Source organism: Xiphophorus hellerii, chromosome 2 (genome assembly GCF_003331165.1).
Source record: "Xiphophorus hellerii strain 12219 chromosome 2, Xiphophorus_hellerii-4.1, whole genome shotgun sequence".
Lineage (NCBI taxonomy): Eukaryota > Metazoa > Chordata > Actinopteri > Cyprinodontiformes > Poeciliidae > Xiphophorus > Xiphophorus hellerii.
Window position 1 is genome coordinate 18529108 of NC_045673.1, and position 17078 is coordinate 18546185.

The following is a 17078-nucleotide window of genomic DNA, read 5'->3' on the forward strand; positions in this document are numbered from 1 at the left end:
TTTTTACAGCATCAAAGACATCAGCTTTGTTTATTTGTTGCAAAATCCCAGCCATCAATATCCCATGATTTATAAATAAACTATATAAAAATATAGTAACTTATAGGAAGGAGGTATGTCTTGAGATAAAAATATAAGGACAACAGCTTGAGTTATGTTTGTTTTAAATCATTTAAAAATTAAAATAAAACATTGTTGATTCACGTTTACTTAAAATAAAATACGTGTAGTGACAGAAGAATTACAGGTTTTCTTAAATTATTATTTTTTTATATCCATAGATGTAGTTGTTCTGCTTTCTATTACTGTTACATTCATTTTCATTTCCCAACACATGACTCAGCACTTTGAATTGTGAAGCACTGTAAAAGTGAGAGTAAAACTATACAGCCTGTTTGAGTGCATTGTGTCATCTCTTATTTTGGACTTTAAAAGTCATATTTGTTTGCATTAATGCTTATCTGAGCTGTAATTTTCGGCAACAGGTCATAACTGATAGACACTGTAGTCTAGCTTGGGGTATTCATTTCCCCTGGTGTCTGCTCTCCCCTCTGGTGTCTTCTAATGGCTTCCCGTAGTTCCCATGTTATGTCCTGTAAAGCAGAATTCCAGCTCTGTCTCTGCCACTGTTCGGGTCAGTGAGTAACCAGCCTGGTGGATAATAGGATTTCCTTCAAAGGGACCCGTGAGCTGACTTTGCCCCGCCTCTTCATCATATGTGCACCGACGTCAGCGCGTAGCATGATCTCCGTTGCTCCGTCCGCAGGCTCCATCTCCAACCGGTTTGACCACCGTGAACTCAGCACCGACAGAGCCCGGGCTTTAGCAGCATAAACACTCGCCTTTTCAGCAGATCACCATCGGACATGGAAGCAGCCTCCTCCAGTCAGTGCAGGTAGGACGGGAAACGGCTGGATGCTGGCACTGAAACGAGCCCCAATATTTGTGTAGCCTATGAGAGATGACTGTTATTAGCATATTACAGTGTGTCGACGTCGTACATGTGAGGGAAGTGATTTAAGAGCTGCTCACAGAAGCCAGCCTGTGAACAGCTGACAATAAACTGTTGTCTTGACAGTTTATTCTAAGGATTACAGCAGCCAATCAGATATTTTCTCTGCCTATGACGTAAGCACGTTGGGTTACAGGTGGTACAGTTCCTACAGAATACAGAGCAGAAAATCCTCAATTTTCTTTTATTGACACAAAGTGCATTATCCTAGCTTGTTTCCGGTTAGAATAGAAATAGAAAGTTAGAATAACTTTTCCGGAAACATGTTTTGCGTTTGCAGTAAAAACATGTTTCAGATTCAGGAGCATTGAGTCTATGAGCAGCAGCCCTGACCGGTTAAACTCGTTTGCGCGTTCAGATTAGAAACTATGGGCCTGCCAGAAAGGCCTCCATGAGTACAGAAGCCCCACGAGCACCACGGACAGCTCCGAACGAGACCCCGCAGAAACTGGCCTCCCGTTACTTAAGATGTTCTTTAGCTTACTGGGAGATTGTCTTAGCATTTCATTTAAAAATGAATAAACGTAGTACAGATGTAAATCAAAACAAAAGGGTCAGTGATTGTAATTTAAGGCGTTTGGTATTTAGTTACTATTCATTATACAAAATATTAACAGATGATGCAGTTATTCTTAAAAGTAATATGAATCAAAATAGAATATGGCCTCTGTAGATCTCTATACTTTCTTAAAATTTTCTGTGGACTTCACTGATTCACAAGAAGGAAATTCTGTTCCTTGCCTATTAATTTTGCTTTTATTTGCTTCTGTAAGCCACTTAACTTTGACCCAGGATGACTCATCCAAGTATATATCAACTAGAAGTCTGCATACACTCATCATCTACATAACTGTCGTATTATTTGGGGCCTTTATTTAAACCCCATTTTATGGTGGAAGTATTTTTGCAACAAACAAAAATTGGATGCACAAGTTTGAATATATTTTTGATTTTTTCTAATCCACTGAAGAGCCAAAATTATACATTCAGGCTCAAATATATGTATACTCTACTACTAATGTTTTAGTGTATGTTCCCTTGAATATTACAACTCAGCCACTTGTCTTTTGTCCTTTTCAAGCTTGCCATTTTGTAAGGAAATGAGATGGGTATTAAAATCTCTGCACAGTTTTTTAACCACTCTTTGGGAAGAGTGGTTAAAAAGGTTTGCAATCAATCACACTTTGCTGGTAGAGTAAAGCTCCATGTTTCATGAAAATAAAAGTTTGCAAACAGATTTTTTTTCAGCAGTGACACACCCTTCTTCATTTTTATTATTCTTGCTTAAAATTATGGTTTTATAGACTGGTTACATATTGTACAATCTGCTGCTGATGCTTCATTTCTTTATTCTGTGGGTTCATAAATCACTCATTTTAAAAGCGATTCTCTCTCAGTGACCTGCATTCTACCAATGAATGACAGCAGAAGTTAAGTTGTCACTTGTCTGTCAGCTGTCTCGGTGGTGTTTGTTTGCAAAAGTGGCATTCCAACTTGCAGGTTGCAAACTCAGAAGAATAAAAAATTGCAAGTCCTGTTTTTTGTAAAGTGAGGCAAGATGCAAAGCATAAACCTATTCATCTCAGTCTGAATATATGCATGAACTGCTTAAATGTTTGCAAGAATGGATGAAAAATCACTATCGAGACAGAAAACCTATACCTGATCATTTGTTTTAAAGCTGGTTTTGAGTTAGAATTAAAAAAAGAGAACAAGGGCAAAAGCCTGGAAGGACAAAACTCCCAGGGCTACTCAGATGCAGCAGTCATCCTAGATGGCAGCTCCAAATTAGGCTCAAAGTCATCAGGCTCGCTTCCTGAAAACACTGCAGCCTGAAGTCTCACTTCGTCTTAATAACAAAGGTTCGGGCACAGAGGGAACATTAACAAGGTGATCGCTTCACACAGATTTATGATTAGAATTACACACCGTTTCTGACTTTGTTTAATGTAGCACCTTGGGGCATTTCAAATCCAATCAACATCTGGGAAGAATGATTTGTCTGGCAGAATGCAGAAAACCCCAACACTGTTACATAAGTGTATTAGTTAAACTTACTTGTACTCAGAGTTCTATGATAATCACTTGAACCGGGCCTTAAGGAGTTTTTTCTTACTTTGAGACCCTTTTTTTTTCACTCTCTACAGTTTTAATAGTTCCCTTTGTGATCCGAGTCAGTCCAGAGGAACTTGTTTTTCACCGGTGTGTTTCTTTTCACCAGAGACTGAGTCAGCATGGTGTTTTTGTTTTTCAATTTATCTACTGTAGCTGATTGTTTCTTCGTTCAGTACACTGAACTGTTCATTTTACAGAAGTGTCTCTTTCTCTATACTGTGTACCTCCACAGTTGCTGTCATCTGCTTAATAATCCTGCCAGCATTCTCAGAACCTTTATACTTTGTCATTCTTAGCATCCAGAGTTGAAAAGCACACACATCCCTATTAATGTAAAAAAAAATAAGTTTATGCTTTGTACAATTAATGTGACACATATCATGAACAACTTTACTTTGTTTATGCACCCTTTTGATTCTGTTTCAGGATCCAGTCTTCTGCTGGTGGTCTATGAGCATCCTATTTGTTTAGTATATATAGCTAATAATAATAATAATAATAATCAAATCTCTATATTTTGAGCTTCCTATAAGACTTGGTTTAGAGTCAAACTGGTTTTTGAACTGTTAAAAGACTCTCTATGGTTCCAACCACTATAGTTCACTATGGCAATCTTTTGTTGATACGCAATGATGCATCTGTGTTGGACATTTGAAACACTGATCAAAATCTTCCAGTTTGGTTTAAACACATTCCCCAATAAGGTTTAAAACATACGACTTGCCCTGGACTTTAGAAGAACACAAGAGATTCCTGTCACTTGCAGAACACCACCAGTTGTTTGCTGGAAACTTCCTTTATGTCCGTCAATGTTGCTACCAGTCTCTTCCCTGACCAGTTTCTGTTGTGTCTTTTCATCCACTATGAAAAGATGTTCAGTGTGCTGTCACTGTCGTCCATTTTGGTGTGAAAGGTTTTGTACTCCAAACTAGGACTGATACCTGTGTATAATTAGATCCTTTTAAATATTTATCACTTCTCTGCAAGCTTTGGGTTTGGCTAAAGAATGTTAATGAGCAAATCTCAATGAAATCAAACAATGGGAGCTGAACTGTGCTTTGGGTTTAGTAAATTAACTGTATTTGATTTGAGAAAGATTCAATGCATAATTTAAATTAGAAGGTGCTTACACAAAGTCTTACTTTTAGGGTGTGCACAGTTATGCAACCGAGTAATGATACCCTTTTTATTATTCATATTTTTATACTGACAGATTTGTATGTTTTCTGTTGAATTGCACACTAATATGTCAAAATAAGGAAGAGAACTGTATGAAATGATCAATGTCTTGGTCTCATCTATACATCAGAAAAATGCTGGTGTTTTAATGGGGTCTGTACATCTTTTAGATCAACAGCAAATGCTTCGTATCAATATTTATAGTGTGGAACTTTTCACCAATCAGTGTCTACCACAATTATTTAGAGATATGTTTGCATTTTCAGTTACAGTTATGAAGAGTACAAAGAGACTGCGGACTGGTTGCTGTCGCAAACAGAGAATCGTCCTAAAGTGGCCATCATCTGTGGTTCAGGCCTGGGCGGTCTGGCCGAGCTGCTAGATGACAAGAATGTATTCCCATATAAAGACATTCCACGTTTCCCCACCAGCACTGGTAAGATGCTTGTTTTCTTATAGATTGAGTTATTATGGAATATGACCAAGTTAATTATAGGCTGCTTTATAAAATTCCTCAACTAAATTGTAAGGTGAAATATGGGTTGGATGATAAGGTCTTTAAGGACCAATTGTGTTTTTCTCTAATTTCTACCAGCCTTTCTAATATCCAATTATTTATTTCATAGTATGCATGGATCAATCAACTTTGGAAAGTCACCGTGCTACTGTTTTAAAAATAATGACCAAAATCATGATGCTCTGTCACCGCCATGCTCAACCGAAGGGATGAAGGTCTTCCTTCATTTTTCTTTATGCAAACTAAAAGGCTCTTTTTTAGCTTAAAAAATTGTTTAATCTTAATTAGATCTTAAAATTTAAAAAATATTTCCATAGGCAAAAGTGGGTTCACTCATCTAGATATTAGTGTTTTCATGCAGCTCAAATTAATGAGGGAAGCTTTCCATTTCAGAGAAGTTACGCTGAGTCACTCTTGAATTTTAGTGTGTATGACATTTCTTGGACTACAGCTCACGGTTAGGGGAGCAAAAGTCTTAAATTTGCAATATTTTTACACAGTATGTTTGTGGATTTGTAACATAATGCATTCCTGAAAAACAATTTAAACTTATTAGGTACTTCAAACAAATTGGGCATCAATACATACCTGATTCCAACTGATTATAGCCCAGCACCTCAGTCTAATAAAGAACTTCAAGATAATTGCCTCTCATTAATTAGAGTAAACATTTAACTTTCTGGTCTCAGTGGTCTAACTGAGTTTACTTGTTGGAAAATTGACAGAGGTTTTCTACAGAAAATAGGGTCTATATTTCAGGCTTAGACAAACTACCAAATCTTTTTATTAAAAACCAGCAGTGCCTCCTAGCAGCAGTTCATTCTGTCCATGTGTTGTGCAGTGCAGGGTCATTCAGGCCAGCTGGTGTTTGGAAAGCTGAACGGCCATGAGTGTGTCTGCATGCAGGGTCGATTTCACTTCTACGAGGGCTACAATATTCACACGGTAAACTGCTAAATATATTGAGATGCTGTGCTTTTGTCTTTGTGCAATGCATGTCCTAGCCTCTTGTACCGTTGGCTACCTGTGCTTCAAATGAATTCTGAGAACAAGATTTCTTTGAGTGAGACTGTAAATCTTTTTTTGTTTGTTTGTTTGTTTATTGATTTTTTTTGTTTCTGCCAGTATTTCTAAATGACTTCCTTTAATAACAACAAAAGAGATTATCTGCATTTAATTTGTTTTTCACCTACCCTAAAAGTGTCTATTTTTTTCATTTAGGCATTGGTTGTTGAATTTTTACCGTTAGAGATTTAGTTTGTATATAATTTGTTGATTATTTATTGACTGTTAGTGACCTAAATTTGAGGACATTTTAATAATGAATATAATGATAAATATATTGTTATAACCCCTCACAGTAACCACTGTGTTTTAGAGTGGGTAAAATAAAATAAAATATATAAAATACCAGAAATTAAACAGGATAAAACACAAGAGACAGTAGAATAAGCTTAATTTTGTTTTTACTAAATTAAGCATAATCTTAATTTAGTAAATACTAAAACCAGGAAAACTAATTACAGATAAATAGATACAGGTGAGAGAGGAGCAGGTGAGGACAAATGAGGAAAAAATCAACAGCTGCGACAGGGAGCAGACTGGTAAGGGAGGTGAAAAAACAAGCAGAAAAAAAGGGAATGGAAGGGAAAAGAAAACTGTCATGCGGTGTGTTTTTTCCGTAACCTTTATTTACCCAGCACTGGTACCTATTTCTATGTACACGTTGCTGAAACCTCACTGAGAAGGCAGTGAACAACGCAAATGATCCCACGACTAACCGGGCACAACAGGTGAACTTAAATACACTGGGAACAAACAAAATCAAGAGCAACAAAACAGCTGTGATAATTACGCCCAGGTGGCGGGCATAAGGAGAAAAAAGGAACGAAAAAAACACACCGCATGACAAAAACCTGAACCATAAATAGAAATAGATATTAATACAAAGAAATAAATCCAAAGAACAAACGGCAACAAATACTAAACTAACACAATTAATAAACTAAACTGGCAAGATATAAGAAAAAAACAGTAAATGATAAAAGAGAAAATAACTGAAACACTAGAGGATCATAACTCTTATTTCTTTGCTGTTTGTTATTCTGAAATGCACATTGGCCTCTTCTTCCTTTTCAGACCTTGCTGATGCAAATGATATACTATCCAGGGTGACTGATGTCAAGCTGGCAGTTTAATCTCTGACTTTGTCAATCACATTGCGGCAAACATTCACAGGCTCTGCAGTTGATCTTTAAACTCTGTCCTTCACTTATTCTGGAATTTGTACTGTTCTTTTTTATACTTTTTAAGTGAAGCTGAACTCCATCTTATGGAAATTCTGGAATAATCCAAGAGAAATCTCTATCTTTACCTTTAAACGTTAGATCTAAACCTTAGTTGTGACATATATTTACATGTTTTGGTTTTCCAACGTGGCAAAACCCAGGCAATTTTTGTGGCTACATTTCTGGCTAAGAATTTTCTTGCTGCGTTGACTAATCAGTTGAAAAGCATCCATTGTGTGTCAGAATGTCAATGCAAGATTGGCCTTTGGCCCCTGGCTACTAGTTTTACTTTACTACCAGCTTTCATGTGCCATCTCCTCATAAAATAGCCCATATAACTTGACAGTATCATAAAACTCTGGTTCATGAATACGGTACCAGCAGGACAGATGCATTATAGGCCTCTTGTACAGCACATTAAGCTATATATAATATCCATCCAGATGAAGAATGCATAGTGGTGAAGGATTGCAGATTTATTGTGTTCTGTGAAATTTTCAGAAAAGGAATCCTTTCCAATTTTAAAAGGCTGGGAGGTGAGCCAGCAAAGTTCAGCCACATCAATTCAGGTTGTTTCCTGTCTTACCCAGCAGTTTGTGATTTCTGTTGTTTGACCAATTGTCTTAAATAAAATACCCAAGAGAAAACAAAGTGACATCTATCCACCTATCTATCTTCTATACACACTTGTCCTGGCAGAGTCTCCACTGTCTTTGAGCAAAAGGCAGGACACATTCTGAACAGATCGCCAGTCTATCACAGGACAAAACAGAAACACACAGGAAAGGGAAGGAAGCCAGAGTACCAGGAGAGAACTCATGCATGCGCAAGGAGAATTCTTGCAGAACTTGCTTTAAATTCAGTATTGGTCATTTCCCTTTAACTTTTTTTTTTCAAGGTAACACTTTTGTTCAAGTGGCTCTAGAAGCACTGACTGTATTCTCAGCCCTCGCCTTATGAATCTTAAGGAGCTGACTGAGCCAGGTGCTTCTGCACCCCTTTCAACCTTCATTTTTTCCTTTCCCTCAACATTCCATTAATATGCTTGACACAACACTCTGTGAACACACAGCTTCTTTATCAAAGACCTTCTGGATTATCCCCCTTGTTGAGGGTGCCATGTTCGTATTTCTGAAGAACCTAGCTACATTTTGTTTTTCGCTAGCTCCAAACCCTAATTATCTAAATTAGTATAAACAGATTGTTCAAATAGATAACTGTTTGTAAGTAATATATTTTTGAGATTTATTTTTAAAATGTAATTACAGATATAAGTTAATTTTTTAATTATTTATTTTAATTCTCCTGCATGTTTGCTTGTATTACCTCATTAAAACCTGCAGGCAAACATTTTTTTAAATAATTTTAACACGGCATTGAGATCAGTTTATTTTGTTGTTACACACACTGCGCACACACCCTCCTGTGGTTCTACACCTCCTATCCTGTGTGGGCTGCAGGTTCTTAGCAAAGACCGCATTTATAATATGCAAAACTCCAACAAAATATGGCACTGTTCTAAAGTGACAGCATTGACCTTATCAAGATCTAAGGGCTCATAGAAAATATTTTTAAACTAACAACACGCCTTCATTGAAAATGCAATATGTGTTAGAAAATAGAAAAAGGTAATTCTCAATCACGCCTGTCATGAAGGGGAGGAGCTGTCAATCATAGGCCATCAGCTGCTCTGTAAAGGTTAACAGTTGCTGAAATGTGCAGGAACCCACAGTAATAACATTTTGTTCAGACTATGAAACATTAACTTCTCATGTGATTTGTTCTCAGCATGCCTCCTTTTTCTGTCATCACATAGCAGACAATAGAGCATGAATGCAGATCATGTTTGTTTGCAGGTGACATACCCAGTGAGAGTCTTCTTCCTGCTTGGCGTGGAAATTCTGATCGTCACAAATGCTGCCGGCGGCCTCAATGGTAGTTACAGTGTGGGCGACATCATGCTAATCAAGGATCACATCAACATGCCTGGCTTTGCTGGTCAGAATCCTCTGTGTGGACACAATGACACAAGGTAGAGCAGAAATGCATAATGCAATCTGACATTGTGCCTAGTACACTGAAGCATGACACATTCATTTACTGTTGCTGCAGGTTTGGAGTGCGTTTCCCTTGCATGTCTGATGCATATGACAGAGAGCTGAGGGTCCTGGCTAAGGAAACGGCGGAGGAGCATGGCTGTGGGAGCTTCATCCAGGAAGGCATTTACTGCATGCTGGCCGGACCAACATACGAGACAATTGCGGAGTGCAGAGCTCTGCAGAAGCTCGGGGCTGACGCTGTGGGTGGGTACAGCGGAAGCTCCCTCCAAGAGATATCTGCTTTGGAGATTTATTTAAATTAATTACAGACTTTCAGATAAATATGAATACTTTGTTTTTATAAGGACAGACAGTGCACACACGAGATATTCAAACTGCATGTAAATGTGGTCTGCACTTTGACTATATGGAACAGGAAGTACCAGCAAACAAAGCAGGATTACCAGAATGTAAATGAGCAAGTTGCTTGTAGATCTGTAACAGCGGGACAGCAAAAGCCTAATTATTTAAGCTTTAGCCAGATGAACTTTGTTGAGAAGATTTAAAAGCCAAAATGGTGGTAACATGTAAAATCTACAACTCTTGCTTTAGTCTCAGAACATCTAAAAGGATGTCTGTGTAATTTAAATGCTACTATTTGCGTCTCTTTCAATAGCAGCATGTGCTTCCTGTCCAGGTATGAGCACCGTTCCTGAGGTGGTGGTGGCTCGTCACTGCGGACTGCGTGTTTTGGGTCTGTCCCTTATCACCAACAAGGTTGTGATAGATTATGACAGCAGTGAAAAAGCAAACCACGAGGAAGTGCTGAAGACAACCGAGCATCGGGCCAAGGACCTTCAGAGGCTTGTTGGTCAGCTTATCCCTAAGCTCTAATATCTTCCGATCAGAGATCTGCTCTAACAACAAAAAGCACTATAGTTTCTTAGCTTTGATCAAAAGGTGCAAATGGGAAATCTTCAAAAATACAAGTACTTTTACACATTATGAGCCTACATAATGATCTTTAACAATTCAAAGGTTGCAAGTATATGAAGAAGGGTTTTATGGGGCATATAAATATACATATATATATATGCATAATCTATTTGCTTGCTAATGGCACTGCTACTCCATGTATGATTTAAGATTTAAGGACTATTTACTGCTAGACTATTTGCTGTTATTTACAGGAGTGAAGAGTGATTATTTGTAATTAATGCACACGGCTAAAAACATTGTGAAAACAAACAAATGTTATTACTTTAACAACAACTGCCCTTTTATGTGTACCAAGCAAGAACTGACCCACGATTAGCTCAAGAACAAGTTTGTTCAGAAAACTAAAGAAAAGTGAAGAAAATTATTTTTTAAACGTTTCAGTCTGTTGTTTTGGAAAACTTCAGTACCTACCGAGACATTCTGGAACAGCCTTTTACCTTATTTTTATCTTTAATTTTATGCCTGTGGAACATAAAACAAGCCAGAATTGAAGATAGGTCATTTTGGAAATGCCTGTTTTGCACAGCTAAAATTATGTTTTTTCATTTTAAAAATGAAATGCTCACCTGAGCATCTTTTTGTCACTGGTTAAGTCCAGACATGGGACCAGATTGAAATAAAAATCTATTAACTTAAAAAATACATCTTTGATGACCTGTTTGATAGTTTTTGCACATTAATGGACTTCTCATCTCAGGTTTTACTGTTGCATCTTTTATATACTGTCTAAAGTAATCTACATCAAGTTGCACTTGTATCGCTGGTGGTACGGCTCTGTAACACTGATCATCATGTGTGTCATCAGAGAAATGTCTGGGAACACAAATAAGAAATTTAGGGGGAAGCTGAATTTTGTTTTTCGGAAGTTCATTCTTTGTAGTACAATTGGTGATGGTGAAAACATTTTAAATTACCACTCAGAAACTGCACATGCAAGAACAACAACAGGAACACAGTAATGTTGTCCACAGTCGTAGTATTTCTGTTCTGACATCCGTACTGCAGGACTACTGTGTCATTCGTCCTGGGCTGCCTTAAATGATCAAGCATCTAAATAGTTTGACATATTTGATAGCTAAACTTGTGTACTAGATTGAGTGTATTGTTTGTAATACATATAAGACTTTATGCACGCTTTATAGATCTCGTTTGCCTGTAAGGAGAGTAAATTTACAAGTCATATTACAAGTTTGGAGATAATTTTAGATCATGTTGTATAGCCATCGGTGGACTTTTGCTAAAATAGAGCTAAAGAAAGCAGTGCATTACCACCAAATTAGAAAAGTGACTCTACACTACACTAGCTGTTATTTACAGGAGTGAAGGGTGATTATTTGTAATTAACAATGCATAAAAGTACTTATTTTTGCTCTAAATCAGTGTAAATCGCACAAAGTAATTTATTGATGAATGCATTTATAATTAAAATATATAGCAAAATATTTTTTTTCTTTAGAATTGAATTAAGAGCTGAATCAGTTTTAGAACACTTACCAGAAAGTGGAAAGGCTTCTTGTTAGTGATTTTATAATAATCTTCAATAACTCACTGAAATGAAAAGCTACTCTCAATCACTACAATTTACTTATATGGAGGTACAGCTGCTGGGATCCAATTTGCACACTAAGCAAAGACAACACTGTAATAACAGGAAGGAGATATAGTACCCCAACCTGCAGTTTTCAATCTGCTCTGTACTGCGTTGGAAACACTTGCCAGCTTTCCTTGACTGTCTCATTCATTAGAGCTGAAAAGGGCAAGAAAAATACAGGATCAGCAGTCAACCTCTTAAACCATTTGGATCAGGCAGAACACCAGGACGCTAATGGAAGTCTTAAAGGGGAATTATACTCAAAAGGAAACAAATAAGTTGCCCTTTTTCAAGAGGAACAGTTTATCTTTTGTCAGGGGTATGTGTGAACACAAATCAGAAAGGTGCTATTTTCTGTACATAAATATGTATGACTCAAAGTTTTGAACCATTTTAGTCTTATTTTCATCCATCCATCCTATTTTCTAACACCCTTGTCCCTAATGGGGTCGGGAGGTGCTGGTGCCTCTCTCCAGCTAACATTCCGGGCGAGAGGCGGGGTACACCCTGGACAGGTCGCCAGTCTTTCGCAGGTCTTATTTTCATATTGCTCTTTTTTAAATTGTACTAGAACTGCTTTGTGTGTTTCTAACTCTGCTGACTGTATCTAGCACTCAGGTTTAGAACCAGTTTCACTTACACTTTAATGTACACAATGACAATGTTCTTGAAAATTGTCGCTGCTTTCAAATAATAAAAAGAAAATAATGCAGAACACATTTGAACACTGGTATTTTCTGAAATGGATGTTGGCTTTTTTTGTGTTTGACAATGTGTGTGAGTGAGAAGCACAAAACTAGTGTTCACGAGAAAGAAGAGTTTCTTCTAATGAGTCTAATAATGAGGATCAGTTAAGAGGGAGATGAGGGCAAACCAACACTCACCTCACTCTCCATCTGTCACTTTAGCCACACTTAAAACAGATGAAGTAGCTGTGAGACTTAGGTGAAGGGGAAATGGCTGTTCTGTGCTCCGCACCATTCTCTTACATTATTCATCCACATGCAGCTTGTAGATTTTCAACTGACTGTGTAGATGAAATATTAACACAAATTAGGCGGGCAGCACGATAACACAAACACAAACCCCATGTTTGTCCAAGATGCATTTACATGCACAACAAAAAGTGAGACAAAGATAGGATGTAAACAGCCAACCCTCTGTTTGGTAGGAAAAGGGAAAATGACTACTTATATAAAGGAATAATTATCTTTATGGTATCTCATGGTTTCTTTTAAGAAGTAGTCAGTTACAGTTCATGGCACTGAGAGTCATCTCAGATCTCAGGATTAGGGATTAATTCATAATATAAGAACCAAGCTAAAAGCTATGAGATTGGTCCCTATTAAATGAAGTCTAATACTGTATTGCATCAAACTGTGACACCAGAAATCAAATCTGGGAATAGTAGCTCAGTTCACTGCCACCAAGATAAATTAAATCTTTCAATGTGCAGCATGCCAAACTTTGAAGCAGATGGGCTACAGCAGCTGAAAAGCCAATCTCTGTAGATTAAGAACAGGTAGCAGAGACTATTTTTCTTACAGGCCTACAAAAATTGTACAAGGACAGATTAGAAAAACAGTGTCTGGTTTGATGTGTATCCATTTCAGCTGCAACATTCACAGTGAGTACCATGTCACAAAGTTCAAATAATTTCAAGCAATTTTTTTCCTGCACATGACAATAAATTCATTGTCGTCTAATGGCCTCCACAGTTTGTAATCCAGATTATAATCCAATAGAGCTCCTTTGAAACTTGGTGGAAAAGGAGATTTGCATCATTGATGTGCAGCAGATAAAGACAGTGTAAGGCTACCACACCGACAATAACCAGAAACCAAAGATTTTCACTTTATTTAATCTGTGTTACAAACAATCCGGGCAGCTCTGAAAGAAAAAAGGTGATTCATGGAATGTGTATCCAAATAAGCATCGGTGAGGGCACTTCGTTGCATTTGCTTCTGATTTTGAGCTACAGTTTTTGAGTCACTTCAGTTGGTGAAAATTTTGCAATGGTTCTGAGAGACCATTAGCATAATCCCTCAATTCCTCCCTGATTTCTCCAAACTGAGTGAGCTCACAACGGCTGCTGTGCGTTGCGGGTAAGACACTGAATTATAAATACTCCACACGAGTACAAAGTGTGTTTGTAAGGACAGATGATGATAGCAACATCAGTGAGTGTGTTTAACTCGACAGTCTGTGCAGCCTGGCGACAGGTCTCATCTGTAATCTAGTGTTGATCCATCTATTGTCGCCACGCCAAGTGAGCCTATAGGTTCTGATATTGATTGGGGTGCAAAGAGAAGCCAAGGAAATTGAGCAGGACGGGTCTGCTGAGTTGACATTTTTAAACACCATCTTACGTCCAGTCTTTTACCTTCATCACACACTACGTGCACATCATTTATCTTTTAGCGCTTCACTTTCTTTGTATCTCTTTTAGACAAAAAAAAAAAAATGTTATTGAATTAAATTAATCTCTGCTAACTTTTGTTTACTGCCTTCAAACCTGGCTGCCAGCAGTTTGTCAGCATTGTACCAGTGAGCAGGCTGGATCTGGAAAATTATTGCTCCACTTCTGTGGAGATGTGACAGGTCAAGTTCAAAAATGCATCACTCAGGGCGGTGATGCCAAGTCGCTGGGAGGTTTTTTTGTTGATCATTTAAATTTGTTGACACCAGTTTTAATTTGGACATAAATCTTAATTTATAACACCAAAGCTGCATAATGCAGAGACAGTTCAGTCATGTCTGTATATAAGGACAAACTTTATGCTCAGTAATAATAAAATTGTCATTTAGAAACACATTGCATGTATGATAAATTCTAACTCAATGTGCCTTAAATGTTTAAGGAAAAATGATCTGGCTTAAACTTTGGTGCCAAAGTGAATTGTATCTTTGATCGACTGAAACCAAATGATTGCAGGGAGAGTACATACATACTAAAACGGCGATGTCAAAACAACTGCATGTCTTGAGGTCTTTCCTGCAGACTGGGACGCCAGACTACTGATTATTACTACTGATTATTAAAGCAGATTGGTTTTTAAGTATCACACCAAAACAGTGTAATCACTCTTGCATTGCTTTGGTGTGGAACACTTTAGACAGTTTCTTATTGGTTCTTTATCTGTGGCTCCTTACACAAAGCAGTAACATGCATGTTAGCATTAGCTTTCAAAACAAAGTGGTGATAACTTATATGTTGTTGGTTAGTCTCAGCTTCACTCTGTTGTTTTCTCAGTTCAGTGTGAAGTCATCTATTCTGCTAGTCATGCAACTTGATTGCCTTTACTTTTTAATCATGAGCATTAATTGAGTCTATTGTCTCATTTGGACTCCAAAGTCTGCATTTGGACTCCAACTCCTACTACTACCTATGAAACGAACAGAAGCAAAATCTGGTTGTCATTGACAGTTACTTGTCTGGAAAATCAGATCTCAAAATATTTGTGATGAACTGCCAGATTCCAATTTGCATAATCTGTGATAACCTGGTTTCTTGCACTACATTTATTTGAAAGAAAAAGGATTGACAGGCTCTGTGATTCTGATTGGGACATGGGAACAAACAGATTGTGCATAAAAAAAAATCAAAAGATTTCAAAAGCCAACAAGCAAAATCAGCAAAGTGCATCTTATTTATGCGTTTTATCATCTGTTCATTCACCAGGCAGAATTGATTTATGGAAATGAATGCAGATAAAAGAGTGAAGAGGAGAATATAGAGCTAAAAAATATGAGAATATAATGAAATCTTATTTCTGAATCTGTTGAGTATCCAGACAGGAAAAAGTTGGGAGACAACTGGAACGCAACACTGTCAGGATCTGTGTTTTCTGTGTTCATTTAGAGTTTTTTGTGTCCTTAAGTCTCTTCGTTGTCCTGTCCTCCCCTTGATTGTTCCCAGGTGTGTCTCGTCTCTGTGATTACCCTCCCGTGTATTTAACTCCACCTGTGTTCCTTGTTCCTCGTCGGGTCCTCGTCATTGTTATGTCAATGTTAGCGTCTATGTTTCGTCAGTGTTTCCTTGTGCCTGCTGCTTGTTACTGGACTTATTTACAATTAAATCATCATCATATTCATCTTACCTGGGTCTACAGCGTCTGCCTCACCAACCCGCACCACACCTCATGACAGTAGGACCCGACCAGAAAGTACGGTGAGGCACGCTATTTTTATATCATGGACCCAGAAGATGTTAAGGAACTCACGGAAACGATCGGGGAATATAAGGAGGCGATGGCGAAACCATACGCTGCCTGCAGACGGCTCGGTTTCGCCATCCGCTTGGGGCTCCTGTTGGATTACTGGGTTCCTCGTTTTCCGCACCCGGGGTTGGTGGAGTTGCAGAGGGAGGCAGAGTGGGAGCGTATGGCGGCTCTAGCCGTCATGGCTGGCGAACCTCTGCCTCCCAAGCCGCACACGTTCTCCGCCAGCCCAGATCCCGCTCCAGTTCCGGGACCAGCACCCCCAACCGGTGCGGCCGGCGCACCCGGGGCCGTTTCAGCCGGCGTTCCAGCCGGCGCACCCGAGGCCGTTTCAGCCGGCGTTCCAGCCGGCGCACCCGAGGCCGTTTCAGCCGGCGTTCCAGCCGGCGCACCGCAGGCCGAATCAGCCGGCGTTCCAGCCGGCGCACCCCAGGCCGAATCAGCCGGCGTTCCAGCCGGCGCACCCCAGGCCGAATCAGCCGGTGTTCCAGCCGGCGCACCCCAGGCCGCCCGGAGACAGCGACGTGAGCCGCCGGTGGACCCGGCCCCTCGTCGCCTTCCGGAGCTGTCACCTCCGCTGCCGGTTCCCAGGCTCCGCTGCGGCTCGCCCCCGCAGCCGGTTCCCAGGCTTCGCTGCGGCTCGCCCCCGCAGCCGGCCCCGAGGCTCCGCTCCGGCTCACCTCCAGCCGGCGCACCCGAGGCCGAATCAGCCGGCGTTCCAGCCGGCGCACCCGAGGCCGAATCAGCCGGCGCACCCGAGGCCGAATCAGCCGGCGTTCCAGCCGGCGCACCCGAGGCCGAGTCAGCCGGCGTTCCAGCCGGCGCACCCGAGGCCGAGTCAGCCGGCGTTCCAGCCGGCGTTCCTTCCGAGACTCCCAGTGTTCCTTCCGAGACTCCCAGTGTTCCTTCCGAGACCCAGACCCCCAGCGCTCCGACTCAGACTCCCAGTGTTCCTACCGAGACCCCGACTCCCGAGACCCTCTACGTTCCCTCCGAGACCCCGACTCCCGAGACCCTCTGCGTTCCTCCTGAGACCCTGACCTTCTGCGTTCCTCCTGAGACCCTGACCTTCTGCGTTCCTCCTGAGACCCTGACCTCCTGCGTTCCTCCTGAGACCC

The 17078-nt window shown here is 39.8% G+C and overlaps 1 protein-coding gene across 1 annotated transcript; it reads left to right on the forward strand.

The window, feature by feature from the left end:
* Positions 1 to 225: 225 nt before the first annotated feature.
* On the forward strand, positions 226 to 12459 carry pnp6 (purine nucleoside phosphorylase 6). The gene is made up of 6 exons (XM_032549051.1): positions 226 to 895; positions 4573 to 4742; positions 5665 to 5768; positions 8968 to 9143; positions 9224 to 9414; positions 9848 to 12459. Exons 1-6 carry the CDS (start codon positions 867 to 869, stop codon positions 10042 to 10044), a joined length of 867 nt encoding a protein of 288 aa, XP_032404942.1. The 5' UTR covers positions 226 to 866; the 3' UTR covers positions 10045 to 12459.
* The last annotated feature ends 4619 nt before the right edge of the window (positions 12460 to 17078 follow it).

What these genes read in the sequence shown, in the direction of transcription:
- pnp6 (XM_032549051.1), top strand. Translation starts at nt 867, where the DNA reads ATGGAAGCAGCCTCCTCCAGTCAGTGCAG. An exon ending in ACGTTTCCCCACCAGCACTG is followed by an intron (nt 4,743 to 5,664) that starts GTAAGATGCTTG and finishes TGTGTTGTGCAG; the next exon opens with TGCAGGGTCATTCAGGCCAG. An exon ending in TGTGGACACAATGACACAAG is followed by an intron (nt 9,144 to 9,223) that starts GTAGAGCAGAAA and finishes CTGTTGCTGCAG; the next exon opens with GTTTGGAGTGCGTTTCCCTT.